The sequence below is a fragment of the Pinus tabuliformis genome, chromosome 5_2 (genome assembly GCF_031772625.1).
Source record: "Pinus tabuliformis cultivar Carrire ecotype Pingquan chromosome 5_2, CPIR1, whole genome shotgun sequence".
Classification (NCBI taxonomy): Eukaryota; Viridiplantae; Streptophyta; class Pinopsida; order Pinales; family Pinaceae; genus Pinus; species Pinus tabuliformis.
In genome coordinates this window covers 981,170,339-981,195,267 of record NC_142306.1, presented here as the reverse complement: position 1 = coordinate 981,195,267, position 24,929 = coordinate 981,170,339, and the positions used below count along the sequence as shown (strand labels likewise).

General features: G+C 36.3%; 1 protein-coding gene across 1 annotated transcript in view; it reads right to left on the bottom strand.

Moving 5' to 3' along the window:
- LOC149162590 (uncharacterized) overlaps window positions 1-24,725 on the bottom strand; it is a 117,624-nt gene extending 92,899 nt beyond the window's left edge. The window contains 1 exon segment of the mRNA XM_089435231.1: window positions 24,640-24,725. Coding sequence (XP_089291357.1) covers window positions 24,640-24,725 — 86 coding nt within the window.
- Window positions 24,726-24,929: the final 204 nt, after the last annotated feature.

Sequence of the window (24,929 nt, the reverse complement as noted above, 5' to 3'; positions counted from 1 at the left end):
CAACCATGATAGATTCCTCAGAACTAATGTAAGGTTCTTCTAATTCTTCTGGTTCCTCTATTAATGGGTGGTAAAAGTAAGTTTCTTGTTCCTCTTCTTCACTAGGAACTTCTAATTCTTCTCCTAAAATTTGTTCACCAGTGGAGGATAGAAAAACTACTCCTGTAGTTGGGGATGAAGGGTTTTCTTCAATTACAACTTTGGTGGATGAAGTAGGTGAAGTTCTGGATTGGATTTCTGATCTTGAGACTTTAGGAAGTATTTGTTGACCTGCAAATGGAATTCGAGTTTGAGTAGGTGGTGTGGAACTTCGAAGTCATGGTGAAGTGAGTGGATTTGTGGGAATCAAGCTTCTTCCTCGTCCTACAAATCTACCTCTAGAGTCTCTATCCCTACGCATATCATGTTTTGAATTAATAATTTTTTTTTTAAACTTCTATTTGTACTTCCCCGGCAATGGCGCCAAAATGTTTAGCCAATTTAATGTTCTTAAATTGTCATCATAAATTATCGACCAAGTCAGGTATACTGATGAAGCACAAGTGCACTATATGTGTTAGAAGTTATTTTATGTTATTAAGATGTCTATGTTATTGTTATGGTCTAAACTTAGAATTAATATGGCGATGGTATTACTGATTATATTAGAGTATTGTTCTTAGAACTGTTAGCTGGTTATCCTAAAAATTAATCTCTATTGAATCAGTTTTGTGGATGGTTTTAGAGTGATCTTAAAATCTACTATTGTTAGATTGTTTTTGATTTTATCTTGAATTTTATGTGGCAGCCAAGTCTAGATTTCTAAGAGAGATCTATTCTATCAAATTGAAAATGAATGATGTCTGAATTTAATAGCCAAGGAAAAGACTGTCACTCTTTAAATCATTCAAATTCATCCAAATAAGAAATAAAACTGATAAACTGAAAAGCAACTAAGCTATGAAATGAGACAGTTGAACTACACTAGGTAGAAAGCAAAGGAGATGATCAAACTGTACCAGATAAAAACCAAATGGAATAACATAATTATACTAGGTAGAAAGCAAATGAAATTTCTTATGCAGACAATAGCTTAATTGAGAATTCCATTATACTGCATTTCAAAACACAAAACAAATCATCTACAGTTTAACCTTTAAGAAATTAAAGAAATCTATGTGCAATTGGTCAAATACCTGTACTGGACATAGGGGCCCTCCATGAAACAGTCGACAATCTTCAATCAACGTAGCATGGAAAATATGATCCAAGTCTATTGCTCATAAACAAGTTTAACAAGATGTTCTTAGAATTTACATATAGCGGCGTGCGCCCAAAACATAGAGCGGCCATTGCTTTTATAATATTTTTCTGAATAACTGTATGAGAATTTTAAGCCTACATATCTTTATTTCAACCTATTAAACCAAACTATATCGCTAAATAATCAATTTGCTATTTGGAAAAGCAAATTGATAAGATTTCATGAAAACTCGGACTCTATCCTGACAATAATCTTGCAATTGACTTTGAGGTTGATCGTGTTACAGTGTGATCTTCTTGAAGGATTGGCTCGAGAGAATAGGAAATAATCCACGAGGGGATCATTCCTCATCCATCCATATCTTCTTTTGCTTAGATGGTGCACTCGAACCTTGTCAACAATGGAGGTAGTTGCGGAAACTCAGATTAGCTACAGAAACAGGCCAATTCCGTAGCTGAATGCACACTTTAACAAAACAATAAGGTATATAGACAAATATGAAAAATAGGACATGTAAGTGCTTACCTTAAAAAAACCTTGTGTTTATTGCATTTATCTAGGTGATAGGTATAGGAAAAAGGAAGAAGTATAGATAAAAAGGGTGTCAAGGTAAGGTAGTCCTTGGACTCTACACTCCATTAGGTAAGGAATTGAAGACAACACCACCAATAGTCAAGGTTTCAGCATATTACCACCTGCACCAACCAAGACGACAACAATCCACAAGATGGCACAAGATTAACAACCAGAACAAGGGTAACTGGAAGACACACAAAGAGGCAGCACAAGCTACCCACAACATGTCTCCACATAGGCACCAAAAGAACAAATTTCCATCTCAAGCGAGTGAGGTAATGGCTAAATCGAGTGTTCACCTTTCTCTTGGATGGACATATGCACGTGCATGGTACTAGTGGACTACTCTTTTGTTGGGTGTGGAGCCTGGTTTTCTTCTGTATTCAAATGTATTGCCACATTGGACCCCAGTTCGAAATGGGGCGGCAATGCCGCCCTTAAAATATTCGCTGCAGGGGGGGTCCGGGGGGGCAGCTGCGACCTTTGGGGAGCCCCCCTTGGAGGGGGGTTTCGTGGGTAGCACCCCCAAAGCTAAGAATAGATGTAAAATTTCCTTGTAAAAGTATAACAATTTCTAGTCAATCTGGGCCATTCATTAGGCGGAGATCTGACGGTAGAAGTTATGTTTAATTTAGGGTTTTTTTCCCTAGAAGGCAACCGCTCACTATATTTGAGGGAATTGTATTGCGTCTATGTAGATTTGTATTTTGAGTGAGAAAGAGAGAGGAGATTGAGAGCGAAGAGGGTGTTACAGCGGATCTGCTATAGGTTGTATCTCTTCTGTTTGCTGGATAATATAAAAGGAAGGACTGGTTGTTTCTTCGTGGACGTAGCCCAAACTAGGTGAACCACGTATATCTGTGTCTCTCTTGTTTTATGCATTTTCTGTGTTTATATTTTTACAATATTTTATGTGTTCCATTGCTCCGTAATATATAATTTTCTAACAACTGGTATCAGAGCTGAAGGTATTTTTGGCTGAAAAACTCGCAAGAGAGAAGGATTCCTGGTTCGAGTGGGAGCAACGGCAGAAGATGGTAAGTTTAGGGTTGAGAAATTTAACGGCCAAAACTTCTCGCTATGGAAGATGCAGATGGAAGATTATCTGTATCAGAAAGATCTGTACCTACTATTGGGCGGAAAAACAAAGATGCCAATGGGTATGACAGATGAAGAATGGAACCTTCTCGATAGAAAGGTACTCGGAACAGTACGGTTGTGCCTCGCAGCGTCAGTCGCCTTCAACATTTCAAAGGAAACAACGACAGAGGGTTTGATTAAGGCGTTGGTGAAACTATATGAAAAACCCTCGGCCTCAAATAAGGTATTTCTTATGAAGCGTTTATTTAATATGAAGATGTCGGAAGGTGGATCTGTTGTAGACCATTTAAATGATTTTAATACTGTTACAAGTTAGTTAAGTTCTATAGGGGTAAACTTTGATGATGAAGTTAGAGCTCTATTATTCTTGTGCTCATTGCCAGAAAGTTGGAATGGTTTAGTAATAGCCATTAGTAACTCTGTTTCTGGATCTAGTACTTTAAAGTTTGATGATGTTTTCGGTGCTATCCTTAGCGAGGAAATGCGACGGAAAAGCTCTGGTGAGACATCGGGTAATGCTTTGAGTGCAGAGTCTAGGGGAAGAAAAATGGAAAGAGGAAAGAGCTCAGGATATCGCAGTAAATCAAGGAAAGGCAGATCCAAGTCCAGATCGGGGATAGTCTACTGGAAATGCGGAAAGAAAGGACACCTAAAGAAAGACTGTAGATCTCGGAAGGGAAAAGAAGGAGATGCATGTCGAGCGATAAAAAGGTGTCTTTTTAACTCCTAATTATCTTCACATTAATTGTCAACCCAGGGACGACTTTTTATTTCAAGAGTGTACTTAGTCTGAGGCGGCTATTTATTCAAGCGTAATGTTTTGCAGTATAGTGCTTTAAAATGCAAAAGTAAATGAATGCTTGAAAAAGAAATCGAACTACAACAACATAAATTCAAATGCTTTGAAATCCAACTATTCACTCAACAAACATCAATCGAGGATACAGTAGCAATAACTCATTCCTCTAGAGATTGATACAATTGAAATCAAACTGGAACAAGACAATCAATCTGGGAACGAGGAAGCAATAACCAATGTTCTCTACAGTTGACAATCCTGCTTTAAAGCAATTAAAAGGATATCGAAATTGAACTAAAGCTGCTATTGAAAGTAAACTAGGAAAACTCTTTAAAAGCAAACTATTTGCAATTAATCAACAAAAATGAACAGCAAAGCTTCATCTAACAGAAATGATTTATTAATGGAAAGGAATAGCAATGCTAAAATACTAGAATTAAACAACAATCTTAAATGGAACTGAACAGCAAAACTAAGTAATTAGAAATACGCAGCAACTATAAATATAATTGAATCAGCAACCTTAATCCAGAAGCATGAACATTAATCGCAGTTATTGAAGCAACAACAATCATAGTTATAATTGAATAGTAACTTAATTGAATAGCCATTGCAATTATAAATGAGTAGCAATTAAATGAACCACAATCTTAATTAAACAGTGCAGTATTAGATCAGAATTAACAGCAGGACATTTCAAGTTATAATTAATAATTTTGTCACTAACGCAATCCAATTATGATTCCAATATAACAGAGCAATTCTGCGAAATTTTCATAAACAAAAGATCACTGAACAAAACAATTTAAAGAAATGAAAAGGAAATCAAACCATCACACGGAAGGAATTGTAAAGATATGATACACAGCAGAAGTGTACTCCACCAGAGGCTGGGCCCTTAGCCGCCAGCGGATGCTGCTAGGCTACTTCAGATGAGAAGAATGAACAACAACCCTTTTATTTATTCATCATCAAACTATGAAATCATTGCAACAACAAAAGCTTTGAAGATTACAATGGAAATGCAACAATCTCTTTTTCCTCCTATTCTATCCTATCCCATCATCATTCTTGAATTTCCAATTCTGAATCCTCAATTCTCCATCATTTTTCCATTCCCATCTCTGATCTCTGTTTTCATTTAAATAGAGAGAGATCAGAGAGAAGTTACAACAAAGATAATTACAACATGATTTCTATTACAAAACTGGATTGTTTCCAACCAATTAATCAACAAGAAAATATATTTCCATTCATCTTTCAACAAGAGCAAGGTGAATTTGGCTTTGCAGCTAAGATTTGGAAAACGGCCACACAGCAAATTTGAGAAAATCATGCTCAAAGAACCCTGTGTTTTTCTCAATACAAGCTGAATTTGGGCAAACCGTTTTTTAAAAAAGTTAATTTTGTCCGTTCTAGACAAAACCCATGTTTCGGATTTTCTAGATTCTTCTTCATTTGCTCAGAATCTCAACCGCAAAACTGTCACTTCTTATTCCAGCGAATTTCTGAGTTGGCACTTTTAATGATCAAATCTTCAATCTGGAAATTATCTTGGAGGCTAAAAATGGTGAATAATGTTACAACCAATTTATTAAAACTATCATTGATAAAATCATGCATAATCATCAATTTATTAGAAATAAAAGAGAATAAATAATATTCATCCATATGAGCATAAATCATTCTAAAATGGATTTATATAATAAATTATAATAAATGACATGATAAAGAGGAGTAAAAACGGATAAAATAAGTGTTTAAAAAGTGGTCGTATTCATGGCCCAACAATGCACAACAAGAAAACAATCATGAAGCAAATGTGACAGGTGAGGTGTTACAAGATGCTTTGATTCTTTATCTCGAAAATATTACTGATTCCTGGGTGGTAGATTCAGGGGCCTCATTCCATGCCACACTTGATAAGAAATACTTTGATGACTATGTTCAAGGAGATTTTGGACAAGTCCATTTGGGTGATGATAAACCCTGTAAAATTGTTGGAATGGGTAAAGTTCTTGTAAAACAGCAAAATGGAAACCAATGGCTATTAAAGGAGGTAAGGCATGTTCTAGATTTGAAGAAAAATATGATTTCAACAGGGCAGTTAGGCGGTGAAGGTTGTGTGACAACTTTCATAGATAAAGCTTGGAAGGTCACCAAAGGAGCCTTGGTAATAGCAAAAGGCGAAAAGGTTGGTACATTGTATTTATGCAATGGTATTTCTAACTCTGTTAATGCTTTAACTTCCAAAGGAGTAGATGTAGCATTATGGCATCATAGGCTCGGACACATGAGTGAGAAGGGGATGAAGATCCTTCACTCAAGGAATTTGTTGCTGGGTTTGAAGAATGTTGATTTGGACTTCTGTGAGAATTTCATTTATGGAAAACAGAAGAGAGTCAGATTTCTCAGAGTTGGGGAAGAAAAAGAAGAGCAAAAAATTAGAGCTTGTGCATACAGATGTATGGGGACCTGCTCAGGTATCATCTCTCGGTGGCTCTCGTTATTATGTTACTTTTATTGATGATGCAACTAGAAAAACTTGGATTTATTGTATTAAGAATAAATCTGATGTATTTGATACTTTCAAGAAATGGAAAGCTTTAGTTGAGATTGAGACAGGAAAGAAATTAAAGTGTCTCAGATCAGACAATGGAGGTGAATATTGCAGCAATGAGTTTGATAGGTACTGTTGAGAGCATGGAATTTACAGAGAGAAGACAGTTCCAAGAACACCACAAGAAAATGGTGTGTCAGAAAGGATGAACAGAACAATCATGGAGCGTGCAAGGTGCATGAGATTGCATGAAGTATTGCCTTTACAATTTTGGGCAGATGCTATAGATACTGCTGTTTATCTAATAAACAGAGGGCCTTCAAGTTCCTTGGATGGTGGTGTTCCAGAGGAAGCATAGACAGGTAAAAAGGTGAACTACTATTTTTTAAAGCCTTTTGGTTGTGAGGCCTTTGTCCATATTAATAAAGAAAATAGAACAAAGCTTGAGGCAAAATCAAAGCAATGTACCTTTATTGGATATGGTGTTAATGATTTTGGTTATCGCTTATATGTTTATGAAAATCGAAAAATCATTAGGAGCAGAGATTCAATATTCAATGAAAAGGTCTTGTATAAGAATCAGTTGCAGGAAAAGAAACAGGAAAAAGAAAACAAGGAATACACAGTTCTTGATGAGATCACTGAAAAAGTAAAGGTGCCTGAAAATAATAATAATCAACAACCACAACAACATCAACCACCACAACAGCAACAGGCACCCCAAACACCTGAAAGTGGTGTTAGAAGATCTACTAGGATAAGTAGACCCCCTGAACGATGCTCTCCTTCATTATATTATTTATCATTGATTGATTCTGGTGAACCCGAATGTTATGAAGAAGCAATGCAGGTTGAAAGTAGGAAGAAGTGGGAGCTAGCCATGGAAGAAGAGATGGACTCCTTAATGCATAACTAGACTTGGGACTTAGTCAGGTTGCCTGCAGTAAAACTACATTGCAGAATAAATGGGTTTACAGGCTGAAGGAAGAAGATGGAGGAAAACAGAGGTACAAAGCTAGACTTGTGGTGAAGGGGTTTGCATAGAAGAAAGGTATTGATTTTGATGAAATATTTTCTCCTGTTGTTAAAATGAATTCAATCAGAACTATTCTAAGTCTAGTAGCAGCTGAAGATTTGTATCTTGAGTAGTTAGATGTAAAGACAACCTTTCTCCATGGGGATTTGGAGGAAGAGATATATATGCAGCAACCACAAGGATATGAGGTAAAAGGGAAGGAGAAACTAGTGTGCAGGTTGAAGAAGAGCTTGTATGGCTTAAAACAGGCTCCAAGGTAGTGGTATCTAAAATTTGACAAGTTTATGCCTGAACAAGGTTATACTAGATGTCACTTTGATCATTGTGTTTATCTGAAAAAGTAAAATGATGGCAACTATCTTATATTGTTATTGTATGTAGATGACATGCTTGTTGTAGGGTCTAACATGCATGAAATAAATGTGTTCAAAGGAAAAGTGGCAAATTCATTTCCAATGAAGGATTTGGGAGCTGCAAAACAAATCCTTAGTATGAGAATAACTAGAGACAGGAAAAATCACAAACTAACATTGTCTTAGAATGAGTACATAGAAAAGGTGTTGAAAAGATTTAATATGCACAATGCAAAACCAGTTAGTACACCTTTTACTAGCCATTTTAAACTTAGTAAGGAAATGTGCCCAAAGACCCAAGAAGACATGGATTATATGTCTAAAGTTCCATATGCATCAGCAGTTGGAAGCTTAATGTATGCAATGGTTTGCACAAGGTCTGATATTGCACATGCAGTGGGAGTTGTAAGTAGGTACATGAACAATCCAGGAAAGGAACATTGGATGGCAGTGGAATGGATTCTCAGATATTTGAAAGGTACCACAAATCAAACATTATGCTTTGGTGGTTCAAACATTTCTCTACAGGGATATGTTGATATAGATATGGCAGGTGATAGAGATAACAGGAGGAACACTACAGGATATGCATTTATTGTAGGTGGAACAACTGCCAGTTGGGTTTCAAAAATCCAAAGTGTTGTTGCACTTTCAACAATAGAAGCAGAGTATGTTGCTGCTATAGAGGCTAGTAAAGAAATGATTTGGTTACAAAGGTTTATGGGTGAATTGGGTAAGGAGCATGATATGGGCACGTTATACAGTGATAGCCAAAGTGCCATTCATCTTGCAAAGAACTCAACATTTCATTCTAGGACTAAACACATACAACTCAAGTACCATTTCATACGATCAGTGTTGGAAGATGGAGAGTTGAAGTTGGAAAAGATACACACTAGCCAGAATCCTGCAGATATGCTAACAAAAGTTGTAACCAGGGAGAAACTGAGAATATGCTCAGTTTCAATTGGTCTTCAAGTATGATGAAGAAGATGAGAAACAACCAGGTCCAAAGAGGAGTCATTGTCCAACAAATGAAGTAGCGGTGGAGTTGCTATAATCAGTCTCCAAGTGGGAGATTGTTGGGTGTGGATGCTGATTATCTTCTATATTCAAAGGTAGTGCCACATTGGACCCCAGTTCGAAATGGGGCGGCAACGCTGCCCTTAAAATATTTGCTGCAGGGGGGGTGATGAGCCCCAAAAATGGATAATTATTTGGGCTCATTCAACCTCCTAATTCGACTTAATCCACCATTCTCATTAGTTTATTGCATGTTTTTGATTATATTTATGCTAATAGAGTGAATTGGGTTAGTCATTATGCCAACAAGTCTAATGTGTGCTTTGTGTAGCCTTTTTGGTCAATTTGGAGACAAAATCAAAGGTGTAAATGAGCACTTGGTAGCCAAATTCGTGGGAGAACAAGGGAGAGGATTTGTAGGAAGGTGTCCCCTTCATTTATGGGCCCTTACCTCGAATTCTCCACCATCATCTCGGAGTTCAAGGGCCACCAAATCAATTAACACAAGGGCAGCCAAGCAAGCCAAGTAGGACTGCTGTTAACTACAAGTTTTGGGCAGCCGAGTCCCTAAAGTTTAGGAGGACTGTTGGGGTCCTCAATTTGTATAAATAAGAAGGCTTAGGGCCTCATTTTGGTTAGCCAGTAGTTAGTCACTTTGTAGGCAGAAGTTAGCTAGCTTGTAGTTCGCTTTTAGTCAGTAGATTAGCTTTGCATTTGAGCACATTTTCAAGCTTCCCCTTGTGGACAGTTTTGATGTAACTCTTCTTTTCTTGCTCAATAAAGATGAATCCAGCTTTGCACCAGCTCTAAATCTCTCTTAGGAGGCTGTAGCTCTTGGGGTTGGGCCCATCTCAAGCGCCCAGTACCTCCTTTGTTTACTCTCATGTGTCTTTGCTGCATTCTTAGAATAAAATCTGCTATTTAGATTTAAATCTTGTTTTGTTATTTAGGTTGTTTTTGATGATTAAAATAGATTTTCATGTTTAGGATAGATTTGTAGGATAATAACAGGAAAAAGGCTCAAAAAAAGGGTCAACAAACACTTTTGGTTTCACCTCTTCCTTATTGGATCAGGGGTTGGAATTGAAGTAACCGTGTTGCCCCAACAAAAACACTAGTTTGCTTGACCATGCAATCCTTAGTGTACTGTTTCATTTGCAGAAGTTAGTTATGGGTTCAGATCTCTGAAATGTTTCTTTGCATGATTGAAGTACATGGTTTTCTTTCCAAATAAAGCTGATGTTCATTCGTTTTATTGACAGTTAGATTAGATTAGCTAGGACTTTGATTATTTGTAAGACATTGTTGATTCGGTTAAATGTACATTGTGCAGGGCATCTCTACCACTCTCTCATCCGCCTAAGCTTCATCAGAGCCATCTGATCCATCTCCTAGCTAGGTTCCTCATCTCACATCTGTCCTCTTGCCCACGTAACCCTACCTTTTTGTGCAATCATTGTTTCAGCCTTCTTTGAGCCAATTTAGCCATCTACACCTCCTCACCACTCCATCCACCAGTCCCTGGGCCACTTCAGACCCCTATCCTACCTCCATATCCATCCATGCATCTTCCCTCACTCACCCATCCTCCAAAATCCAATTTTTAAACATCCTGTAGAAATTTCTGAACATCCTGTAGAAATTCCTGAAACATCCTGTAGAACCCCTGCAGACTTCCTGTAGAAGCTCACGAATGAGGTTTCTTGATAGCCAAACTCTGTGAAACTATCTGGAAGGGTGTTAGGGACTCCTTAGATCCTCTTTGAACCTTCCCAACCTTTCCCAAGCATTTCTCCTCCTTGATCCACCCCTGCACAGTAAAAAGCCAGTTAAAAGCACATGCATGATAATTCTAATAACTTATTCAAAAATACAAAAAGATGTTTTCTTCAGATAGTGATAACTTAGACACATGCATTTTACCTTCTTAGAAGTCAATGGAATCTCTTTCTGTAGCTTTCATCATTCTTCTTGCACCAGTAGGGTTAGGCGGTAAAATTAGGGTTTGCTAGGGTTTGCGTTTCTTTTTGGCTTTCAGTTTCTTTCCACAAGTAGATTAGCTTCCTTCGAGTTCGCTTTCATCCATCAATTAAAAAGCTTCTTCTAAGAGCTAATAGAAGTTGGCTTAAGCTCCTAGCGGACTTGTGCCAGTTGACCAAGTGACAGCTGCGGCAAGAGCTAGTACTTGTGCATACAACACCGTCGCTTCCAAGTTTGTTACGAACTACCGGGTTGATAAAATTAAAGAAGGGAGTTCCAGGAGTTGCAACATTATTGCTGCAATACTGGGGCTCACCAGGGGGTCCAAGGGGGGGGCGGCTGCGACCTTTGGGGATCCCCCCCTTGGCGGGGGGTTTCGAGGGCAGTGCCCCCGAAGTTAAGAATAGATGTAAAATTGCCTTGTAAAAGTATAGTAATTTCTAGTCAATCTGGGCCGTTCATTAGGCGAATATCTGATGGTAGAAGTTATGTTTAATTTAGGGTTTGAGGGAATTGTGTTGCATCTATGTAGATTTGTATTCTGAGTGAGAAAGAGAGAGGAGATTGAGAGCAAAGAGGGTGTTACAGCGGATCTGCTGTAGGTTGTATCTCTTCTGTTTGCTAGATAATATAAAAGGAAGGACTGGTTGTTTCTTCGTGGACGTAGCCCAAACTGGGTGAACCACGTATATCTGTGTCTCTCTTGTTTTATGCGTTTTCTGTGTTTATATTTCTGCAATATTTTATGTGTTCCATTGCTCCGTAATATATAATTTTCTAACATCTTTTGAGTAGATCTTATTATTTGTATTTTCCTCATGTTTCAGGGATGAAACATGTTTAAGGGGGGAGGAATGTAGTATACTTAGGGGGGATAATACAGGGTACAGAGGTAGGTACCCAAGGGAATAATGTAATGAATAATGAAAGGATGATAAATAAATGGGCCATAATTAATAAGTAAAGTGGTTAACTGCATTATGCAAGGTATCGCAAGTAGTTAGGAAATAATGTGATAAGCCCATGGTATTGGATGTATAGTATTAAGAGACCCATGTTACTGTATGTATGAAGCCTATATATAGGTTAGAGACTCCCCATTGAGATATGTCGAGTATTGGTTTGTATTGACAAGCGATGTTTTGTGGAGTGATCTCCTTCCTTAAGGAGTCATTATATGTTGTTTCCCTACCTCAAGGGTTTTATGAATATCTTAATAAAATATATTTCTATTATAGCAATATATTGTGCTATTTCTTTGGCATATTTTTCATTGTAATATATTAGCAAGTCAAATCATTACAAGTGGTATTAGGGTGGCATAATGTAAGCGTAGTGGGCCCATAACCCATAGGTCATAGGATCGAAACTTGACTCTAATACCACTTGTAATGTATTTTCAAAAATATTAAAATTATCATCAAATAAATTTCAAGAGCAAATACAAAAATAATATAGAAGTGCCTCTTTTTATTAATCAAACCCTTGAGGTAGGGAAACACCATACAATTACTCCTTAATGAAGGAGATCACTCCACAAGCCATCACTTGTCAATACAAAACCAATATTCAACATACTCAATGAGGAGCTTCTAACCTCTATATAGGCTTCATACATACAATACCATGGGTCTCTAAATACCATACATCCAATACCATGGTATTATCACATTATTTTCTAACTACTTGTGGTCACTTTCATAATGCGGGTCAACCACTTTATTTATTAATTATGGTCCATCTATTTATCATCCTTACATTATTCCCTTGGGTATCTCCCTTTGTACCCCATATTATTTCCCTTAGGTATACTACATCATCATTGAACAATAGTCAATAGTAAAATTAAAATAATCAATGAACAAGCATGTTTGAAGCATGATTGCTAAAACATCAATGCAGAAGCATTTTCTTGCTATAGAAATCAATGGTATGGATGCAATACTAAGGCATCATAATCTATTTCGATTGAATTTTTTTGTACATAATGTGGGAGATTGCCTATCCGATAGTATGTGTACTCTATTACATTTTAGATACACGTCAAAAGAATTGCGAAAGGAACACTATAACATTTCAAGGAGTTGTTTACATGAAGGGAAAATCAAAGCTATACTATCTTATGAACGCAAATTGAATATAGATGCATTAATACATATGCATGGTGTAAATATCTTAGATGTTTACTTAGAAAGGATGACAAAATCAACTTCACATACTATCGTTGGGGGGCAACGAGGACTCTGGGGAGACATATTTTGTATACATTGGCTATCAAAATGGCTAAAAATTCCCATAATACTTTAGTTAAAGACAACAATGAAAAACTATTTGCATTTTAATTCTGATTTGTGGGAAGAAAGTTATGACATATTGTTCCATGAAGAGAATTCAATTGACGAACATTTCAAACCACTTCTTTGCAAGAAAAAATGTTCAATAGGAACTGATCATGAACCTATGATAAATATAGAAACATACAAAGAAATAGAACATGGATGGATGCAGATAGATAAAAGCATGAGACATCATTTTGTTTTTAGATTTTCCAGATTCAAGAGTTTTTACAGTGAAAGCTGTTTTCAAACAATATGCCAATTGATGGAGAATACGTATGATGTTCCCTGCTTAAGACACATAATTGCTCATACTTTCTGCAGTGAAATGACACATAATGATTCATTGGTGTTAAACTGTATAGAAAAATACATGAACGAAGATGCAATTAAGCGATTTCTTGGAATAGCAGATTGGAAATGTTACATTATACAATTAACAATTCCATATGAAAAAGGGTATATAGATGGTGGTATTTTTGTTTATGACTGGATGCGGTATATCTTAAACATAACTATATACATATGGTCCACTAAAATTCTAGCTATTGTGTCTGAATTCCGTGGATTTGTGAAAGATATGACAATATTCCATATTATGCAATTTGGTACGATTGCAGGTAATTTGTATTATGAACCTCTCAAAGAAATATTACAACAAAAAAACATTTCACATCCTATTGAAACAGTTAACAAAAATCAATTTATAGAACAATTGAATAAAAAACATAGTGGCATTAATACGTTTGACTTCAAAAACATGGACATGAATGAAAATGACATAGAAATTGATACAAAATTTATCAATGAAAATAAGATATCACGACTATCAATGCATTGAGTCAAAAAACATATAAGAAACAAGGGAATTTTCAAAACAAATGTTCTTAGAAAACTATGCAAGCCATTAAATTCCGCGTGTAAGTGCCTGGACAATGATGAAAATATTATGGAACTCAATACAAAGTCTCTCAATGTAAGTAAAAGACCAAATTCTTCGTTACATGAACTCAAAAAATACATAAGAAACAAAAATTTCATTGAAAAATTCGGATTAATAAATGATCGAAGCAACATAAGTCAATACAAGATAATGTATTTACTAATGAACATAAAGAATTGTTGCAGATGTTTGATTATACATTGGAGGCATTAGCTGAACAACAATATTTTAAGAAAACACAAGATGTTCCTATTTATGACTATGCAATTTGCAATCAAACTTGGTTTAAAAGAGATGTCATAGAAAGAGAAATTAGCAATGCGTCGAAAATTAAGTGCGTATGCAAGAAATGCCAAAAGGCACTAGACAATGAAAAATTGATCAAATTTATAGTTCCAAAGAAAATTAGCCATAATAGACAAATTTCCATAGTAAAAGAACTTTATGAATTAGAGGTATGATTGATATCATTACGATTACCATTTTTTCAAATACGAGAACTTGGACAATGTCTTAGAAAATGACAATTGGCATTGAATGGTGGACTAATCATGTACCTACTGACATATCTCAAATTCAAATTTCACTTCCTCGTGACATAAATGAATCTAGTACTATGGTCGTGGGAATTAGAATACATTTAATGTTTAAGATAATATTTGTTGTTCGATGAATACATGTTCATAAAGTTGTGAGGGCATTGAGACAGTTGTCTAAAACTCCATTCTATAGACTTGAGAATGTCATAATAAATGAAATCTCAAAACAAGTATTTGATCAAAACAAAGATGCATATTCATGTGAGACAAATGCAAATGCAGGAAGCAATGATGATAATGATTATTGTGATCAAGAGCCCATGACAAAGACATTGTTACATGGATTTAGCGATTTGTATAGTATTTATGATCCTCACAATAAGAAAATAAACGTTGCTCCAGGTGAAGGCTATAAGCCTACGGGCATATTCAAAGATAAGTATTTGGAAGAGGTGATATTTCCCACACTGTTTTACAGAAGCAAAAAATTAGACAGTGTTACAAGAAACTTTACATATCACAATATTGCTAAGTGTGAATTTTTTCATCAAGATCATGATTTTGCGTATCATATAACAATTTTTTTTTACAAAACAATGAAAATTATCCTCAATCAAGTATTTAGTTGTATATGGATTTGTATAAGAAAATGACACTTAAAAGGAAAAAACTAATAGCTAAAGAAGTTAAAACAAAGGAAATTTTGAAACGTGTTCTTGCATCGAACATTGCCTATATGGATATTAGATGAATACAGACATCATAAGACTATTTTCCGCATTTGCTCAAGAACTTATATGCGATGATCCAAGAATCAGGTCCACCCACTTTCTTTGTTTCGTTTAGTAGTTATAAACATATATGTTAAAAGGAATCATCACAACATATACATGGAAGGAAACATTCAATGCAAGTGGTATAAATTTCATTCTGCGTTCCATTTACCGTTTAACCAATCGGAATATCTTTCGCTTAAAGGTGAATAATTAGACACATTGACAAAACATTGCAAACAAATTCATCTTATGTTGATTAATGAGGCGTCTTAGATAGGTTTAACATTATTATACGACATCGAAAAAAGCATGCGCAAAATTAAACATACTCCATTGGCTTATTTTGGAAATATTAATGTAATATTTTTAGGTGACTTGTTCCAAGCACAACTGATAAAATATTCTTTGATTTTTGAGAAACCAATTTTAGTAGGCAAAAAACTAGTATACAATTTTTTGAAAGCAAAAGTCAAATGATATGAATTGTGTACGAAAATGCATCAAAAAGATTATAAGTTCATTGAAATCCTTAAAAAATGTGAGTGAATCCACAGTTTGATGAAGACATAAAATATATAAACGATAAGTGCTACAAGCTTTCCCAAATGGATCCATTATTTCCATACCTATTTTACAGAAACAAGGATGTATAAAATCATAATGAAAAAATGTTGTCACATGTAAATTAGGAGCTAATAGTTCTTGATGCAATTGACAAATCTCATAATAAGGAAATAAAATTTCTTGCATATGAGAAGGCAATGATATTACCATCGAGAATACTTATCAAATGAAATGTACTTTTTGAACTATATGCAGGGAAATATAATATAGAGGATGGTCTTGTTAGCGACGCTGATGTAATATGGAAAAAATATATGAAAAATAGTATAATGTTGATGTGTTATGGATAGATTTCGTAAATCCAGTTATCGTAAAACTTCAAAGAAACAAGTATCATGAATTGTATGACGAGAACATTTCATCTGATTGGACTCCAATATTGCATGTTTCAAAGCCATTGACATGTAGTAGCAAGATATTTACAACTATAGTATGCAAACACTTTCCGATACAACTAGCTTTCTCTAGAACAATTCACCGATCATAGGGTTTAATGTTAAATAGATTTGCATTTGATCCAAGTGGCATAGCCACACATGGAATAATTTACACAACCCTCTCGCATGTTAGAATGATGGAATTGTTGTATCTTCTTGAAATACTAACAAAAAATAACTTTTGTGTAAATAAGAAAGTTTTAGAAGAAATGAAACACTTAAGAACTAAAGCATCATGGAAATCGAGATGCATAGAGAAGCCGATAGCAAGTGTAAATACTTTAACGATTGTAAGTTTGAATTCGTGAGGTTTGCATGCGCATATGAGTGACATTGTGTGTGATGAAGATTTAATGAATGGATGATTCTTTGTATCCAAGAAACACATTTGAAATTTCACTGTCCAATACTGAATTTCGTAAATTCAATTTCAGCATATCAAATTGTCTTCATGGAGTACTTACTTGCATACAAGAGAACATATAAATCGTATCATTTTTTTTTGCAATAAAAAAATCGAACTTGTTTTGTTGCAAGTATATTTCCAATGTCATATATGCATAATAAATGTATATGTTGCACCACTTGTACTTGTTTCTGCAATATTTGAATAAATAGCAATAGAAAAGGCACAATTCACATTGGATGATTACATTTTTATACTTATTGGAGATTTCAATATCGACATTAATTCAAATAGAAAAAGAAATAAACAATTATTAGAATATATGCGGTGTGATTAGTTACAAGAAATAACGAGTAATTTTATTTATACGAATAAGACAATTATTGATCACATTTGGACAAATTTCCCTCTTTATCAATTTCATGCTCATATTTCACATTCATACTGGAGTGACCATGATGCAGTACATGCTTCTTTATACTTTGAGTGATTGTAAGACTGAAAAAGCTATATGTTTTTTGTTTTGAAGCAATAAAGTTCATAAACAATTGTAAATGCAATACAACATATTTTTGAAAATTTTAGCTATTTTTGTATAGGCTGTAACCATAGATTTGTTTATTTGTTGTCATGTAGAGTCCAAAATGAATAGGTAATTTATTTAATTGTTACAAGGCAATAACAATTTTAGATTTTTTAGTTGTATTATTATAACTCAAGCTAATTAGTAATTGTAAAATCGCAAAAATTAGGAAAAGATGCCTGAACGATGTGTGAAACTTGAAAGTGTGCAAAAATGTTGTTATATTTTTGTGTCTTCCTTTTCTTGTACATACTAACTACTTTGCATATCTTCTCTGCAAATACACATTTTGTATGACACTTTTCCCATATGTTCATGGACTTTTAAAAAATTCCATTAATTTTTCAACCAACATTTATTTAGGTTGACAAATAAGAGAGCGAAGCAATTCCCAATAATTGGTTAAACTTGTAATACCCTCCTCCCACATTTAGCCAAGCTAATTAGTCCATTGGGGTAAACATGTGACAAGAGGATAATATGATGTGATTCAACTCCCCATGTACATTTAAGGAAGTGGAACCGACAAAACAAAATGATTATGACCTTCCACACATGCTACAGAACCTTCCGGAGCCAACCAACCTTTCTAGGTGACCAACCCCTGAGACAACTTGACATTTCAATTCCCTAAAGCCTCAACCGCTCCCATGACAAGGAGTGCATGCGATTGGGACCCTCCAAACACTCCCACAACAAGGCATCCATGCGAACGCGACCTTTTTTAGGCAGTTCAATGCTAGTGACCCCAGATTCGATGCCACTTGTCCGGGCTAAGACTCAGGAAACTGCCCAGAACTTCATGAAACTTTTAAAAATGATAAATAAAGTAGAAATGAGGGTACTAATGCAAACACTTGAAAAAGGACTTGATCTGACCCCTACTATCCATGATAGGCATTTCGTCAAAAATATCACGAACTTGTAATCTATAGGTCACAACAAATTTGAGCGTAGGGGTCTCATACTTATTTGAGATTCGTAAAGAAACATTGTTTCCCTATCACAATAGCTGCATTATCATCTATTAGGTCATATATTCACTGTTCATTCTTTTGAAAATCAAAACAGGATGAGAGCCATACATCAAGTCCATCATAAAACACACTCATAACCAGCATATAACCAACAAAAATAACAAGGATATAACAACCATAAGAGTCACATATGCACATTACATTTACACATGAAATATAAACAAGAAAGAGCTCTTATTAATGAATGCATAAGACAACTAGGTCCAGGACTTCCATGAAACACCTGAGCATAGATTAGATTAACCAAATATTTCTTTCAAGTAATCACCCTTGTGACATATTCTAAGCATGAATGTGGTATCTCATAAAAAAAAACTCAATGAAAACCAAACCAGGGCTTCCAAAGGCCAAACCACCTCAACCCTCAACTAGTGATTACATGTCACGGTTATACATCACTAACCATCAACAAATTGGTCTCTACCCAAGTTGCCTAGGGTTCCAAAGCGTTTGTTCAAACTATGGCTTCCAGGGCTAGTAAATCAACCCACAACTATTGATGGGCTTCAAGAGAATTTTTCCAACTAGGGCTTCCAGAACTAGTAACTCAACCCACCAAGGGCTTCCAAAGAATTTTTCCAACTAAGGTTTCCAAGACTAGTAACTCAACTTAAGCTTTTACGGGGCTTCCAAAGCATTTGTCCAACCAAGGCTTCCAGGAACTAATAAATCAACCCATAGCCAAAGGAACATGATAACCAACCAGAAAAAAAAGATAAAACCCACAACACCATGGCTATCTAGGAAATGGAAAGGGTAAGAAAATCCACTATCAATCTAGGCAATCCTCCATTCCAATGACATATCATGGCTAGCAAACCACATGAATGTGCTATGCATGCCAAAACTAGTAAGGAAATCATACATGCAACTTGGTCCCTGCAAGTGAAACCTATTGTAGCTGCTGATCCTGATATCCTCTTGCACTTTCCTACTTTTACTTTTTCTTCTTTCTCCAAATCCCAAGTATGCCACAATCCTCTAAGAGTGCTCCAAGAAAACTCTAGTGTCCCAAAGTATGAGAGAGAGAATAGACAAAGAGCTCCAAAATTGAACTAACGAAAGGTACCAACTGATCCTCAAAATCGTTTTTATTAACGAGGCCTATATTTTATTCAATTTCCATTATTTTCCTTCATTTTCCTCATCATGTGTAACTTGTGACATTTCACCTTCCTTTTCTCCTAATTTCCATTATTTTCATAAATAAAATGCCAATTAATGCCACTTTGCCTTACCAAAGCCTTTGCCATTTCCTTTACCAATTTCCTTAGCCATTAATTAATCATAATTGATCCACATCACTATGTTAATCCCACCAACCACATCATGACCAATCATTTTTGGTGTTCATCCAAGAACATCATTGAGGACTCAGTTCATCTGAGACTATTTCAACACACCCTCACTAGCCCTACTATGAAATGGTATGTTAGCGAGCCAACTCGTTCGCATGACACCTTTAACTCACTCTCCAACTCATTTATCACCTTCTTTCATCTCCCAGTTTGACATGACATTGAGATGGAAATATTGACCCACTTTTGCCAAACTACCTCCACGCATATCTTCGACCATGTTCATGAGTGGACAAAATGTTGTAGTTTATATAAGATCAATGCCACACCAACCCTTGTTCTTCATTTGTTTTTGAAATATCTTGTGCCAACATTCACAAAATATGTTTCCACTAGCATTTAACAAATAAAAGAAGAGGTTATCAAAAAACCTCAACAATTTGAGCTCATCTACACTCAATCAGGGTACCTTTACTCCATTATTCTTAATGTTCCTGATTACATTCCTTTGGACAAGATAATTCAGAAGCCTCTAATCCGACAGATGGTTTAATTGGAAACATCACCCAAAACCAACCTCGAAACATCTTTCAACATTCGAGAAACATATATGGTGGAAAACTGCACTTTCAATCATTTGGTGGTCCACACACAGTCCCAACCAACACAAGAGATTATCTCAATTGTCCTATGACATCTCAAAACCCTCCCATGCAAGGTAACCAATACCATAGAATTTAGGCTAACCACTATCCTCCCATGTAGGGTAACTAGTACCCTCCATGCACAACAGAGGTGGTGTCAACCTCCCAAACCACTTACAACAACCCAAGACAAGGGAATCCTTATTACCCTTTCCCTACACCTCAAAAACCTAACCCACTGTCTTAGCCAAACATGGGGGTTAACTTTGTGTAACCTTCCTTCCCCTAACAAAGGAAGGCATTCAAAAACCTCAATATTGCTAACCATCCAAACTCCAACATGAAGAAATGAAAGAACAAACAACAAGAGGAACTTGGGTAGGGGGCAATAACCAACAAAAACCTCTGTGTGCACGAGCTGGTGGCAACCCCCCAATCGGAATCAAAATCAAGGTCAGAGTAATATTAACCCACAAAAACCAAATAAGAATGCTAGTCTTAGGACTAAACATGCATGTGCTATTTCTGGGGAATATGGGCATTACACCCATCATTTTTTTCAACTCCAAAAGTTGAAGAGGATGAGAGAGGCGAGGGGGAAGGGAGGTAAAAACCAACAACCTACAATAATGTATAACTCTGTTGACGGTGTTGGACCTGCTTATTAGTGTCAGTATTTGCATATTGCCATCAGTGATCAAAATTCCTCTTTTCATATTCATATTAGGGTCTTGCTCAGAAATTTTTGTCATTCCACCTAGGTACTCATTTAAAAATTTACTCACTGATGCTATCCCTAGTAAAAAAACCTCACTCACATACACTCCATCTACCTCCCTTGACGTTTTCCCATGCCCATTCCTCTCATTTCCCTCTCCCAGGGTTTTGAGGACATTTTTCTTGGTTTCATGACCTCCATGGTTAAATCATCAACAAAACTTGTATCCTGATGCTCTTACACCTTCCCCTATCCTTAATATACCTTCCTAAACACTTCCCATCACTCATATCCCTCAAAATCATCATTTTTCTACAAACCCTAGCATATTGCTACACTTTTGACACTTTTCTAGACTAGGCTTGTGTTTCGCCCTTTGGACCCCTTCCCCCCACTCAATCCTTAAAATTATAGTTTCCCTTACTTTCTAACATCCCTCCCTACCTCCCAAAATTTTCCTAAGAATTTATAATCCCCCTATCCCCTTTATTTCCCTTCATTCCTATCAATTTCCCAAATCCCTTATTTTGCCTACACTAAACCCTAATTTCCTCTCCCACTGAGTTAGGGTTGGCTATGGAATCAGAGACATCTGAGTAGAGGAGGCCTAAGGGATATAATTTCAGCAAGTATGAGGCCATTCCAACTCATAAAAATCATGTCTCCATCATTTTTCAAGAAGTCATTCCAAGGGACAAATCATTTGCCACACATAGGGCCAATTTTGCTTCAAAGTATGTTTCAAACCAAACAAAGATGGATTTTACAAAAGTGAGAGAGGTTTTTATCCATAATAGTCCAATTATGAAAAACCACCTTCAGTTTTTACACAAGTGTTATGGTTTTGGATAAATGTCAAAAATACACTTTCTATAAGAGAGTTGCTGCACTTCTAGAGTGACCTTCGGAAAATCATTTTTTATCCTAGCTGGAGTGTCCAAATGACTTTCTTGATGAGTCAAATGATAACTAGATAGAAATTTATTTCTAATTAGCTATAATGAACTCAATTTGGAGTTGAGGAAGACCTCCAAAAGTTTCCTGCAAGATCACACTTAATTTTTTCACCCTCATTCTGCACTTTTTGACCAGTCTTGGGAGAATTGATTTTTGAGGGGCTATACTTGATCATTTTCAGTGCTTGATAGGTCCATTGTGTATCCAAGAGATATATATTTCCAATGAGCTATCATGGGCTCAATTTGGACTTCAGGAAGACACCCAAAAATCGATTTGAATTCGGCGCTGCACACTTGCTTCTTGCGCTGCGCACTTCCTTCTGGCGCTGCGCGTTTGACAAGTCTGTGGAGAATGGAGCTTTGGAGCATCAAATCATGCCCATTTTGAAAAATAAAGGCATATTTGGAAACTATACTGGATAATATTTCCAATGAGCTATCCTGGGCTCAATTTGGACACTAGGAAGGCAGGAAAAAGCGGGTTTGAAGATGGCGCTGTGCATTTGACACTTGCACTGCGCGTTTGACAAAGGCGCTGCGCACTTGACAGTTGGCCTAATTTTTCACTGTTTTTCTCCAAATTTGATTTTTTCCTATGGGAAATCAAAATTTTACTGATGAAATTGATATGAGAATTGTAATAATGATGTTTTTACTGTTACCTAGGATAAATACATTAGGCGAAAACTCTTTTTGTGATGTAATGAATCAGTTTCCAAAAAGTGAGGGATGAGTCGCTTTGACCACCCTACACTCTAGCTATCAATTTAATTTTTTGTGGAACTACTCCTCCTCTCATGGATTTGACTCCTGAGGCCTATATCATGTACTTTTTCAGTCATTCTACAGGTTGGACTCCGTTGGATGTTGTACTAGTGTTTCAGACTTTGGCATGGAATATATTGGATGAGTTACAACTATTTTTATGGGATTCCTGTTATGGTATTTTGATATTGTTCCTTATTTAGTTACATGTGTGTGAATGTTTTTTTATCTTCCATGATCCCTTTCACTTCTAAATATGTTTGATTTTCAAAGTGTGACAAGCAGAATTCATCTTCTATGCTCTGTTTTGGGAAAATCATCATAATTTGTTTCATTTCTTCAATTTAAAAAGAATTCATGATTTCCATGCTCTTTTTAGAACCTCATCAGTCTAAACCATTTCATCAATATACTGCAAAGTGTTAAATTAACTTGCCTACCTTGCCCCATCAGATGTCTGCAATTCTGACTTTCTTTTGCCTTGACGTAGTTCACTCTTTGACCTAGTTCAATCATCCAGTGACTACCTCAATCAAATCAAATAAAAACCCTGAGCTACTATATCTAGCCTAAAACCCTAATCCATCCATCCCTCAGGGTTTTGATCCTTTGGAGAGATCCCTCTCCATATTGGTAGGGTTAGCTACCAAGTCAAAAGGTTGGTTTGTGGTTACCTCAACTGGACTCTTCCTCAGCCTTGGAGATCCAGAGGAGTGATAATACTGCCAACATTGAGGGGATATCCCCAGTATGAAGTCCCAACTACACCTCACACAATTTGGTGTAGGAGTCCCATTCGTTACAATGGAATGGTTGCCATTATCTTAGAGATTTTCCTTAGCTCTTCTTGTTCAGCACATGAGAGTGTTATGCTTATAACTTCAAGAAAGTGAGATGAGTATGCCCGGTGAGTGCGTAATGTAACTTTGTGTTCGAGTTCTCTTACTATAAGGGAGAGGGTAAAAGTGAGCCTCTAGATGAGAGGTAGTAGTACCACCCAGGGAGAGACACACGTGAAAATAACAAGGCTCTATCCAACATCTAGTGGAATAGTCCACAGCGGATGCGACAGTCGTTAAAAGCAAAGTTCAATGAAAAACATGTACATTGTCTAGCTGAGTAGTCCACATGGGGATGATGGTAATTAAAACCAAGAAAAGACAAGGATGGTATATCTAATGTCTAATGGAGTAGTCCACACAGACGATACAACAGTGATAAACAATACAACACATCTTCAACAATGTAAGTACTGAAATAACCAAAGTAGTTCAACTATCTTAGTACAATTTAGGCAAACATGCATTAAAAATGTTTAAAGAATAGTCTTACAAAAGGATACAAAACATGCATGAAAACATGCTGGCCTGAGACAGGCTTCTGAATTAAGAAAAAGTTCCAAGACACATATGTACAACATAACGACTAGCCCTAGTAGTTGGACATCAGAGCCACTCCTCACTCCTCAAAGAACATACTACATACTCTCAAGGCTATGTGGGAAGAGCTAATGTGAAAAGTCATTTTCTCATACAATGAGGGGGTATATATAGCCAAGGGGGATAACTGACCCTTGTGACTCTTCAACTTCCCTCATGACTATTTGAGTTCCTATGAATTTTCAACTGACGTGACTCTTCAAATTTAGATGTTCATCTCTTGGACTTTCACATTACATTACAAAAATTATGGCCCATAGTAGTGATGTGGTCGAGGCAACTCATGACACAACTTGACATGACATTGCTGACATGTATTGGCTTATTGTGGTGTCTATGTCGAGCCGCTATGCTACTGAGTGATGGGTGTGCTCTCGATGTATCATGTCTTCACCTCCACATGGAAAAGTGTGTGGGGTATTCGATGGTCTTGGTCTTTCTTCATGGTGCTGGTGTATGTGTACCTTTCTCTTGCTTCTCGATGTGCTTCATATGTTCGTTCAACCATGATCAAGTCTTCTAGCATGAACTCCTTCTTCACCCCGTTCATTGTCACACCATGTTTCATCAATGTACCGGTTCTTGTAATTACTCATAATGAATTATTTTCCGTTTTGAGTGCAAGTGATCAGGAGGGAGGACAAGACACTGAAACTGCACATAGCACAACTCAGGCTGTGTTACACAATATTTTGTCACACCTACAACATTTCCCCTTGACATACCCTGAAGCGCTCAAAACATGACCATCATG